This window comes from Carlito syrichta, unplaced genomic scaffold (genome assembly GCF_000164805.1).
Source record: "Carlito syrichta isolate Samal-C Ts95f unplaced genomic scaffold, Tarsius_syrichta-2.0.1 Scaffold309859, whole genome shotgun sequence".
NCBI lineage: Eukaryota > Metazoa > Chordata > Mammalia > Primates > Tarsiidae > Carlito > Carlito syrichta.
In genome coordinates this window covers 522,245-534,526 of record NW_007253955.1, presented here as the reverse complement: position 1 = coordinate 534,526, position 12,282 = coordinate 522,245, and the positions used below count along the sequence as shown (strand labels likewise).

Here is a 12,282-nt window from a genome sequence, read left to right as displayed (position 1 = left end):
GTAGAGATGAGGTTTTGCCAAGTTGCCCAGGCGGGTCTCGAACCCGCAGGCTCAGGCAATTCACTCACCTCGGCCTCCCAAAGCGCGGGATTACAGGCTGAGACACCGAGCCTGGCTTCTTTTTCTTTTTAATACATTTTAAAATGCTGGCAATCAAAAACAAATCTCTGCCTTTTAACCCATAAGTTCCTGCCCTTCTCAAGTTCATCCTCCTCGATCACACTATGTGTCTCCCCAATCAGTCACTTCCAGTGACTGATCTTTGTAGCACCTAGCACACTGGTTGATCTACATATGCGTGTGGTGAGCGAGACTCCAGTCTACAGAAGGACCTTAGTGTTCCTGCCACCCACTGGCTGAGTAACTTTAGAGAAGATACTTAACTTTCAAAATTTCAGTTTCCTCACTTATAAGGTCTTCTCGCAATAGGGCTGTTTTGAGGATTAAATGTATTTAACACATGTAGAATACTTGGAATGGCAGCTAGCACAACAGTTAAGGATTGAATAAATATTGACAATTATTATCATTCTATTTGATGAATCTATTATTCTATCCCATGAATTACACTCTCTCCCCAAAACTACACCAGAGCAGAGTTTCTCAACCTCAGCGCTACTGACATTACATTGATGTGCAGGCATGTCCTGTGTATTGCTGGGTGTTTAGCAGCATTACAAGCCTCTACCCACTAGATGTCAGGAGCACTCCCCTTTCCCCATCCATCCCCAGTTGTGACAACAAAAATGTCTTCGGATTGCCAAATGTCCCTTAAGGGGAAACTCCCCCACTCCTTCATTGAAAACTATTATAGTAGAATATGCAAATCAAGTATGAAGGGTCTAGTCACTATACCCCCTAATTTCCCACCATCCCATTCTCCCCGCATACAGATGCCTCAGCCATCCTTGCTCACCACTTAGTTGCCTCGGAGGAAACAGGTGATAGGTGCTATAGATATCATTGGAGAACTGCAGCTGGAGCTCAGGGCTGCCTATCAGGAGCTGGGCCACCTGTTCCACCTGAAATGGTGTCTTCTCCAGGATCACAACGGCATCCTCTCCATTTCCATCCCCAGAGGTCTCATTCACCTGTGGGCAGAGCCACACGTGAGGTGTAGAAAGCAAAGACAGAAGTTCTCAGGACCTTTTTAAATTTCCGTATTTGGGAATTCCTTTCCTGAAGTCCTCCCTCTGGGGAAGTCTAACCAATGGCACTCACATTTCTTCTCCCAGAGAAGGAATCTCAACCCAAATCCTTGTGGCAGCTCTTGTACCTTTCTTCCAAAAATGCAAAGCGTCTCAGCTGTCTTCTATTTTTAGGCTTACAAAACCTCTGTCAAATTCTCCCCATTTTATTTTATTTTGAGTTGGAGTCTTACTCTGTTGCCCAGGCTAGAGTGCAGTGGCATGCTCATGGCCACCGCAGCCTCGACCTGCTGGGCTCAGGTGATCCTTCTGCCTCAGCGTTCCAAGTAGCTGGAACTACAGGCGCGCACTACCACGTCTAGCTTATTTTCTGATTTATTGTAGAGGTGAGATCTCATCAAGTTGCTCAGGCTGGTCTTGAATCCCTGAGCTCAGGCAATCCTCTCACCTCGGTCTCCCAAAGTACTGGTATTACAGGCTTGAGTAATTCTCCCCATTTTAGAAGAAGAGATGAAAAACTGAGATCTTGAGAGATTAAGTGACTTGCCCAAAGTCACATGAATATTGTTAAAACGGAAACTAGAAACTGGGTCTCCCAACTAGCCTCCTAGCTCAAACGCTCTCATGGCTAACATCTTCAGTAGGTGCTGCACACTGAAGACAGGTGGGGCTGAGAAAATCAAAAAAAAAAAACCTTGTAAAAAACAGACACAGAGGGAGCCCATGCCCGGGCGTTCACGGTCCTCCCAAAGATGAGAATTCCTGCTAGTAGGTCTGGGGAAATTCCACATCTGCCCTGGTTAGGCGTCCTCACAAGTTCCTGGAATGGTCTCCATCTCTCCTCAGCCCCTATCAGAGAGCTGAGCAACAAGGTATTAGAGTCAGCTATATCTATCTCCCCAGAGACACTCTGCAGTCCTAATGATCAGTGATAACTCTCATCTCCACATCCTCACCATCGAGTTCAGTGCCTGGCAAACATTGAAGTGCATATGTAGAAATGAATCAACAATTTAATACATTGTCTCCTTTTAGGGTTGAAGATAAGTAAAGCAGGGATTACATCTCCTACAGTCTCTATGTCCTTTCCAGGGACAGGGATAAGCAAGACATCCAACATTTACTGGGTTCTTAGCCCCTTTATACATTTAATGAATGATAATGAATGGCTAGGGGAAATTAACATGTGGTCTATAATATGCAATACACTCTACAAGTATTAGCAGATATTTACAGCGACGGAGATATGAGAAAAATTACACTGAAATTTGTTAATTCCCTTAATTCCATGGGTAATCTTGTCGCCTCTCCCCTTCCACCCACCTCCACGCATTCCAGCGGTGCCCTACGCCTCCCCGGCGTAATGTGATTGGTATTTTCCGGCCGAGACCCGAAAAAAATCCGCCTCCAAGGCGATGATTGGTTCACTCCTTCCCGCGTCCCCACCCCGGGGTTGCCGGTGGTACCTTCCCGTGCAGGAAAATAATTTTGTCCCGCGCAGACTCCCTCAGCACTTTTTGCACTCTAAAGCCAGAGAACGGAAAGCGGACAGGGGCAGAGGTGCCATTCCCAACGCCTGCTTCCTTTTCCTCTGTGCCGGGGACCTCCGCCTCCTCTGCGGCCGCATCACGCTTTCTCTTGATGGGCTGAGGCGCCGCGTCCGCCATGCTGCCCGGGAGGAGGTGTGCGCCTGCGTGCCCAGGTCCCGGCTCCGCCCTCGTTGCTGAGTCTCGCGACGCGCGGGGTTTGCGACTTCAACTCCCGGCATTCTCCGCGTCAGATCCCGTTCTTGCTGGCTGTGTGTGGACCTTGCTCGGGGAGCTGAGCCCCCTGGCCGGTCCGAAGGAGCGTTTATAATACAAGTGACTGGTCTTGGCGCCCTCGTAGTGCTGGCCGGCCCCGAGAGAAGGGGAAAGAAGGTCGAGAGTTCCTAAAGCGGGGCAGTAAAGAGAGATCTTACATCTGGGGCGGGAACTGAAGACGCCTCTGGACCCTGTGAACGCTGGATACCGTATTTGGATACTGACGTTTTGATCACAGTTGTCCCAACGTTGACTGGCAAGTGTGAGCCCATTTTGTTCTTTGGGCGATTTTTTTAATAGCGAAGACTTAAATCATTTCCATTTTTCTCCCATTTTTCATTGTTACTTTGCAGAAATTTCCATCGTTATCAATTCTTTGTAGACTGAGCACTTTTAACTGAAAAGAACGGTGATCGAACACGGCCTGAGGTCCCATTTCCATCAGCGTTTTCTGGGCTTCCTCCTGTGTATTCAGTTTGCCTGTATTTCTGCCATGCCAGCCGGGGATGTGATTTGCAATATGATTCATATATCAGGGTTTCTTTTGAGGGGACCATAAAATTTTTTACTCGTAAGTTCCGCTTTTGCTATATTCTTTTAATGTATTTATTTCTGGCTGGCTCGTTTTTCGTTGGTGTTATTGACAGATACAAATTTTGTCAAGATTTGATACATTAAGTTTTAGTCAGCCATACATTATTTTAGCCAGTGTTTTGAGACTATTTGTCCAAACAAACCTGTTTTAGATAATGACTAAGTGCTTTTAATAGAATAAAACTGGGCAGTGTGATAGAACTTGGGGATAGGTGTCCTTTAGATAAGGTGATCGTGGACAGCTCTCAGAAGGTGACATTTGAGCTGAGACTAGAATAATGAGAAGGAACAAGGCATGTGAAGAGACCAAGCAGAGTACATAAATATCAGATATCAAAGACCCTAAAGCGGTAATGGGTTTGACATTTTTTAGAAACAGGAATGGCCCATGGGGCCAGAATATAATGAGCAAAAGAGAGAAGTGTGAAAGTAAATTGTAATGTATTCATTAGTGGCAAATCCATAAATGTGGACATAATTGTAATCCCACTTTTTTTTTCCAAACCAAACTGTGTCCAGCTTTATTAAAGATACTTTTCATACACAGTCATGGTGTTTCAGGCAGGACATGGGCAGACAGTCGTTAGCAGTATACAACGACTTTCAAACTCCCTTCTTTATGGACTACCAAAATAAGAAAGCCACTATAAGACCCAGTGAAGTCTTCATTTGATGCTTTGAACAGGGAAAGTTTTGAGTGAGGGTTGACATTTCACATTTAGCATGTTTAACAACTTTTCACAAACCGACCCTGACTTTCAGGAAATAAAATGGTAGAATTTATCTGAAGATCCACAATCTATAAATGCAACTGCTACTCTTTTGAGGGACACCATATTGGTGGCATCACTGACATACTGGTAATCAGTTATTGGGGGTCGGGTCCCAACAGATGGGTTTAAGGGAGTTAAGTCTATGCTGAAGTCAGAAAGGGAGAAGAAGACATACAAAATGAATTTGTTTTTTCACACCACAAGGCATTTGTACCAAGGTGGCTGTGGGTTTCAACATCAGGGAATCCCTCTTTCTGGAAGCCAAGAGGCAGTCTCTGAAAACTAGGAGGGAAAGGTGTTTTCCCCGCATCAATCCAGCTTCAGAGACATTCTATTAGGGACATGTGCACCTTTCCCAAAAAACAATGAAGTGTTCTGTGTGCTAACAACATCGATTTTTAAAAAAAGTAAAACAAAATTCTGCATTTTTATAAAACTTGATAAAAAACAGTATTTCAGACTGGACAGTCACCAGAAGTACACAGTTGTCAAAAATGCGCACACACTTCACTTGACATCTCCAGCACCTGCAGCTTTCTGTGTCTGGTCTTTCGGCATATCCGTTTCCTGCAGGGCTATTCCTTCCTTGCTAGCATCAGTTTTTCCCTTCGAGTACCTTCTCTCCCTTCTTAGCCAGGTCCTTCTTAGGCTTGGGCTCTGGCTTTGGAGGAGCAGGTTTAACAGACAACCTTGCAGATCTTCTCTAGGGTTTGTCACCTTGGCTTTATCTCCTTTAGCACCACCTTCAGCTTTTCTCTTGGGTATGGTGGCAGAGGAGGCGGAAAGGTGTTAGATCCATGGATGGAGCAGCGCACAGACTTTGGTCAGTCCAGGGGTCATTCTTGCCTCTTCACACTGCATCAGAATTCCACTCTTAAGAAAGCTTCCCACAGTGGCTTGTACCTATAGTACTAGCTACCTGGGAGGCTGAGGCAGGAGTTCACTTGGAGTAATTCCAAGGGGTTCAAGGTTGCAGTGAGCTAGGATTTTGCCATTTCACTCCAGCCTGGGCAAAAACAGAATGAGACTGTCTCAAAAAGAAAAGAAAGCCTGGCTCAAGGAAAGGGTGAGCTCATAGGAAGCCTCAGCCACCAGAGGACCTATGAAATACCACTCTACAGAGTGCAAGGAACCTTTATGGCAACATAATTACAACTAGTTCAGATTTTTATTTCAGTTCTTCAGTTACACTACCCACTTTGCTTGTGCTCCATAGCTACTTGTGACTAGTGACTACCATATTAGCACAGATGTAGCACATTTTCATTGACTCAGAAAGTTCTAGATCAGGTGTGGTAGCTCATGCCTATAATCCTAACACTTCAGGAGGTCTAGATGGGAGGATCACTTGAGGCCGGAAGTTCAAGATCAGTCTGGACAACATAGGAAACATTTCTAAAAAAAAAAAAATGTATATATATATGTGTGTTAAATAAACCTATTTTTTAAATATATAAAAAGTTCTACTGGACAATGCTATATTAGATTATTTATTATAAAGCTCTATTCCATAAGCATTCAGTCTTTTAGTTTTGAATAATCTTAAGATTTCCCCCAAATCTTTTCTTAGTCTAAAGAAGAACTGGACACTTCCTACTTCTATTTCAGGCACTGTGACTAAACTGAAAAAAAAGTTGGCCACAAAACACCTGAACATTCTGGATGCAAAATTAAAAATATCCTTTTAGCCGGGCTCGGTGGCTCAGCCTGTAATCCCGTGCCTTTGGGAAGCTGAGGTGAGTGGATTGCCTGAGCCTGTGAGTTTGCGACCCGCCTGGGCAGCAAGACTTCATCTCTACAATAAATCAAAAAATCAGCCAGGTGTGGTAGCGCATGCCTGTAATTCCGGCTACTCGGAAGGCTGAGGCGGAAGGATCACCGGAGCCCAGCAAGTCGAGGCTGCAGTGGCCAGGAGCGGCCACTGCACTCCAGTCTGGGCGACAGAGTAAGACTCCAACTCAAAAAAATATATATATATATCCTTTTAGTTCCATTGCTGAGCTCTTAAGAAAATAAAATTTCAGGATCCAAAAATGATGTGGGAGTTTGATCTATATAGTAGTAAGTAGATTTTAATTTGGGAGCTATCTTACGGGTGATTGCTGGTCTTTAGAAATCTAGGACATCGCCGGGCATGGTGGCTCACACCTGCAATCCCAACACTTTGGGAGGTGAGAGGATTGCCTGAGCTCAGGGGTTCAAGACCAGCCTAAGCAATGTGGCGAGACCTCGTCTCTACAATAAATCAAAAAATTAGCCGGGCGTGGTGGCACACGCCTATGGTTCCAGTTACTTGGAAGGCTGAGGCAGAAGGATCGCCTGAGCCCAGCAGGTCGAGGCTGCAGTGGCCATGAGCATGTCACTGCACTCCACCTGAACGACAGAGTGAGACTCTGACTCAAAGAAAGGAAGGAAGGAAGGAAGGAAGGAAGAAAGAAATCTAGGATATTACTCACAGGACAGGAGACAAGTCCTGGGTTTATGTCAGTAGGAGTTAGAATAGAGAACTACCCATAGAGCTAAGATCTCTAAAGTTCCACTACCTCAATAAGAGGGCCAACTATTTTTTTAAAAACCAAAGAACTTATCAACAAAGGTACCTGCATGATCAACATTTGTATACCTAACACTGAATTATACCCCACATCTTTATAATAAAAAAAGAGAGAAAAGAAAAAGAACTACCCCACAAAAGGAGAAATGATGATTGGGTAACTTATCTGCCCCCCTTTCTCCAGAGGGAAGAAGAAAACAATCAAGAATTCATATTTAAGCCAGGCATGGTGGCTCATGGCTGTAATCCTACTACTTTGGGACAAGGAGAGAGGATTGCCTGATCCCAAGGGTCTGAAACCAGTCTGGGCAACTTGGCAAGAACTCATCTCTACAATAAATCAAAAATTAGCTGGGTGTGGTGGTGCACACCTGTGGTTCCAGCCACTTGGAAGGCTGAGGTGGAAGGATTGGCTGAGGTGGAAGGAGTGCCTGAGCTCAGCAGGTCGAGGCTGCAGTGGCTGTGAGCATGCCACTGTACTTCAGCCTGGGCAATAGACTCCAACTCGAAGAAAATTCATAACTACAGCCGGGTGTGATGGCTCACACTTGTAATCCCAGCACTTTATGAGGCAGAAGTGAGAGGATTGCCTGAGCCTGGGGATTTAAGACCAACCTGGACAACTTGGCTAGACTTTGTCTCTACAATAAAAATTAAAAAGTGGCTGAGGTGAGTGGATTGCCTGAGCCTGCGGGTTCGAGACCCGCCTGGGCAACTTGGCGAGACCTCATCTCTACAATAAATCAAAAAATTAGCCAGGTGTGGTAGTGTGCACCTGTAGTTCCAGCTACTTGGAAGGCTGAAGTGGAAGGATCGCCGGAGCCCAGCAGGTTGAGGCTGCGGTTGCCGGGAGCAGCCACTGCACTCCAGTCTGGGCGACTGAGTGAGACTCCAACTCAAAAAAAAAAATTAAAAAGTTGGCCAGGCATAGTGGTGCACACCTGTAGTTTCAACTACTTAAACAAGGCTGAGGTAGAAGGATCACCTGAGCCCAGTAGGTCGAGGCTGTGGTAGCTGTGATAGTGCCACTGCACTTCAACCTGGGTAACAGAATGAGACTCCGACTTAAAAATAAAGTAAAAAGACTTTATAATTACAGGTGAGCTCTTTTGCAGACTTCAGATTCATAATTTCATACATGATCCAGAAAACTCAAACAGAAATATATTTGAACTGGTCTTGTAGTCTTTATTGATTGCTTTTCTATATGAGATTGACTCCAGAAGAAATGGAAAATCTAAGTAGATCTATAACTGCTTAAGATATTGAAATTAAGCTGGGCACAGTGGTTCCAGCCTGTAATCCCAGCATTTTGGGAGGCCGAGGTGAGAGAATTGCCTGAGCCCAGGGGTTCAAGACCAGCCTGGGGAACATAGTGAGACCTTGTCACTACAATAAATCAAAAAATTAGCCGGGCATGGTGGCACATGCCTGTAGTTCCAGCTACTTGGAAGGCTGAGGCAGAAGGATTGACTGAGCCCAGCAGGTCAAAGCTGCAGTGGCCATGAGTGTGCCACTACATTTCAGCCTGAGTGACAGAATGAGATTCCAACTCAAAAATAAAAATAAATAAATGGTTATGAGCCGGGATCCATGGCTCAGCTTGTAATCCTGTGCCTTTTGGAGGCCTAGGTGAGTGAATTGCCTGAGCCCGCGGGTTCGAGACCCGCATGGGCAACTTGGCGAGACCTCATCTCTACAATAAATCAAAAATTAGCCGGGCGTGGTAGCGCGTGCCTGTAATTCCGACTACTCGGAAGGCTGAGGCGGAAGGATCGCCGGACCCCAGCAGGACGAGGCTGCGGTGGCCGGAAGCGTGCCACTGCACTCCAGTCTGGGCGACAGAGTGAGACTCCAACTCAAAAATAAAATAAAATAAAATAAATAAATGGTTATGTAGTGAAATCAGATTTTCTCATGTTAAGACAGCTTTAGATTTCTGGCATAAACTGAACTCGACCATGATGTACCACCTTATTTACCCTGATCCCTTTTTTGGGGTTGGAATCTCACTCTGTCACCCAGGCTGGAGTGCAGTGACATATTTACAGCCACCACAGCCTCGACCTGCTGGGATTAGGTGATCTTCCACCTCAGCCTTCCAAGTAGCTGGAACTACAGGTGCTCGCTACCATGCCTGGGTTACTTTTTTTTCATTTTAGAAACAAGGTCTCACCAAGTTGCCCAGGCTGGTGTCAAATCTCTGGGCTCAGGCAATCCTTTTGCCTAGTCCTCCCAATGTGTTAGGTTTACGTGCTTGAGCCACCGTGCCCAGCCTCACCTTTTTTACCAATCAAAGAATTCCAGTTTGTTAACAGTTTCCTTTCTTTTCTTTTTTTCAGTCAGAGTCTCACTCTACCCCAGGCTGGAGTGCAGTGGCACACTCACATCCACCGCAGCCTTGACCTGCCAGGCTTGGGTGATCCTTCCACTTCAACCTTCCAAGTAGCTGGAACTATAGGCACACACCACCATACCTGGCTAATTTTTTTATTTATCGTAGAGATGAGGTGTCGCCAAGTTGCCCAAACTAGTCTCAAACCCATGGGCTCAGGCAAGCCTCTTAACCTCGGCCTCCCAAGATGCTGGGATTATAGGTGTGAGCCACCATGCCCAGCCTTGCATAATCATTTAAAAGGGAAAAAATACATCATGTCTGTAAATGTGGAAGATTTAGATTAAATTTATTTATTTATTTATTTAGAGTTGGAGTCTCACGCATTGCCCATACCCAGCATTGACCTGCTGGACTCCGGCGATCCTTCTGCCTCAGCTTCTAAGTACCCAGAACTACAGGTGCACGCTACCACGCCCAGCTAATTTTTTATTTATTGTAGAGATGAGGCCTCGCCAAGTTGTCCAAGCTGGTCTTGAACCCACGAACTCAGGCAATCCTCGTGCCTTGGCCTCCAAAGTGCTGGGATTACAGGCTGAGCCACCGAGCCTGGCCTATTTATTTATTTATTTTTAGTTGGCATCTCACTCTGTTGCCCAGGCTGGAGTGCAGTGGCATGTCACAACCACAGCCTCAACCTACTGGGCTCAGGCGACCCTTCCGCCTCAGCCTTCCAAGTAACTGGTACTACAGGTGCCACGTCACCACACTCAGCTAGTTTTTTTGATTTATTGTAGAGATGAGGGGCACCAAGTCACCCAGACTGGTCTCAAACCCCTGGACTCAGGCAATCCTCTTGCTTCGGTCACCCAAAGTGCTGGCATTTCAGGCTTGAGCCACCATGCCCACCATAGATTAAATTTAAAACCCATTCAAGATTAGCAAAACTCTTAGCCAACTAGAAACAGCAGGAAAATTTCTAACCTGTTTAAAATTATGCATCAAGAAACCTATAATAAACATTTTATTTTTTTAGTTGGAGTCTCACTCTGTTGCCCAGACTGGATTGCAGTGGCACACTTATGTTCACCACAGCCTCGACCTGCTGGACTCAGGCGATTCTTCCACCTCAGCCTTCCAAGTAGTTAGAACTACAGGTACATGCAACCACCTCCCGTCTAATTTTTTGATTTATTGTAGAGATGAGGTCTCGCCAAGTTACCCAGACTGATCTTGAACCCCTGGGCTCAGGCAATTCCCTCTCCTCTGCCTCCCAAAGTTAAAATAAACATGTAATGGTAAAATATTTGAAGCGTTCCCTTTAAAATAAGAAATGAGACAAGGATGGCTGCTCTTGTCACTTTCAACGTTTTACTGGAGGTCCTAGGAATCACAGAAACACAAAGAAGGAACTAAAGTTTTTGTTTGTCTTGCAAATTATGACTTTACAGAAAAATCAACAAAATTTATAGTCATAAAATAAATAATTCAGCATATTGCTTAATATTAGATCAATATATAAAATAAATTGCAACCTTTTATACCAGTAACATATTAAAAATATATAATTTTAAACCTTTATACTCAGAGACATCTCTTAGACCACCTACCAGCAGCTCAACTGCACTTTTTAATGAAATAATGAAAAATGAATCACTTCCTATTAAATAGTATTGCATTGGAACCAACTATCTTATCATAATAATATTTGACTTATAATGGAATTTTAAATGTTGAGGAACTTATATGACAAAACAATTGAAATTTAATATCTTATCTTTTTCTGTGTAGTAATGTAAAACGGTCACAAACATGCGTTGCAGGTTCATTGATACATGTTGTACAACAGTAATTTGTTTGACGTCTTCCCCCTGGCGTTTTGCTGTTTGAGCAGATAATGCAGTCTCATTTTCTTCCTCCCACATTAATAATATGTAATTTAGCCGGGCTCGGTGGCTCAGCCTGTAATCCCGTGTCTTTGGGAGGCTGAGGTGAGTGGATTGCCTGAGCCCGCGGGTTCGATACCCACCTGGGCAGGCGAGACCTCATCTCTACAATAAATCAAAAATGAGCTGGGTGTGGTAGTGCGCGCCTGTAGTTCCAGCTACTCAGAAGGCTAAGGTGGAAGGATCGCCGGAGCCCAGCAGGTCGAGGCTGCGGTGGCCGGGAGCGGCCACTGCACTCCAGTCTGGGCGACAGAGTGAGACTCCAACTCAAAATAGTAATAATAGTAATAATAATAATAATAATAATATCTAATTTCCCAGGTGCAATGACTCATGCCTGTAATCCCAGCACCTTGGGAGGCTGAGGCTAGAGGATTGCCTGATCCCAGGGCTTTGGGACCAACCTGGATAATTTGGCAAGACCTCATCTCTACAATAAATAAAAGAACTACCCGGGGTTGGTGACACACCTGTAGTTCTAGCTACTTGGAAGGCTAAAGCAGAAGGATTGCCTGAGCCCAGCAGGTCGAAGCTGCAGTAGCCATGAGTATGCCACTGCACTCCAGCCTGGGCAACACAGACTCCAACTCAAATAAATAAATAAATAAAATGTAATTTATTGTCCAGTCTGCACCACTGTGAAAGCACTTCACACATTTTCTTTCTATGTAATGCCAGCTGATTTTTTTAAACATATATCTCAGTATACATTCCATCTCTTTATTTGCTTTTTCATGCAATTTGAATGGAAAATTTCAAGGAAACACATTTTTGAAAAATTTGCACTGGCAAAGTAAGTTTGTCATGTATAATCAATCACCAACAATTTCTTTTCTTTTTTTTGAGTTGGAGTCTCACTGTCACCCGGTTGATAACCGAGCTGGCTATCAACAATCTCTTTATGTCCCCTGAGAGGAGACATCCAAGTAGTTTGCTATATTTCCAATGTCTCCTCAAAGGTGACATTCAAGTGCAGAAGGTTAAAATATCCTTTACAGCTGGGCTTGGTGGCTCAGCCTGAAATCCCACGCTTTGGGAGACTGAGGTGAGTGAATTGCCTTAGCCCGCAGGTTCGAGACCTGCCTGGGCAACTTGGCGAGACCTCATCTCTACAATAAATAAAAAAATTA

The 12,282-nt window shown here is 44.7% G+C and overlaps 1 protein-coding gene and 1 long non-coding RNA gene across 3 annotated transcripts in view; one reads left to right on the top strand and one right to left on the bottom strand.

Annotated features, from left to right (window-relative positions):
* The window catches only part of DCPS (decapping enzyme, scavenger), a 44,287-nt gene extending 41,452 nt beyond the window's left edge, over positions 1-2,835 (bottom strand). For both annotated transcript variants that reach the window (XM_008068086.1, XM_008068087.1), the window contains exons 1-2: positions 2,615-2,835; positions 917-1,091 (exon numbers count right to left, since the gene is read on the bottom strand). In XM_008068086.1, the coding sequence (XP_008066277.1) occupies positions 917-1,091; positions 2,615-2,815 (376 nt within the window). In that variant the 5' untranslated portion in view covers positions 2,816-2,835. The remainder of the gene's footprint in view (positions 1-916; positions 1,092-2,614) is intronic.
* Positions 2,836-2,918: 83 nt separating this feature from the next.
* LOC103270562 lies at positions 2,919-3,525 on the top strand. Its single transcript, XR_504980.1, has 2 exons — positions 2,919-3,212; positions 3,304-3,525. It is a non-coding gene; the product is annotated as an uncharacterized LOC103270562 (long non-coding RNA).
* The last annotated feature ends 8,757 nt before the right edge of the window (positions 3,526-12,282 follow it).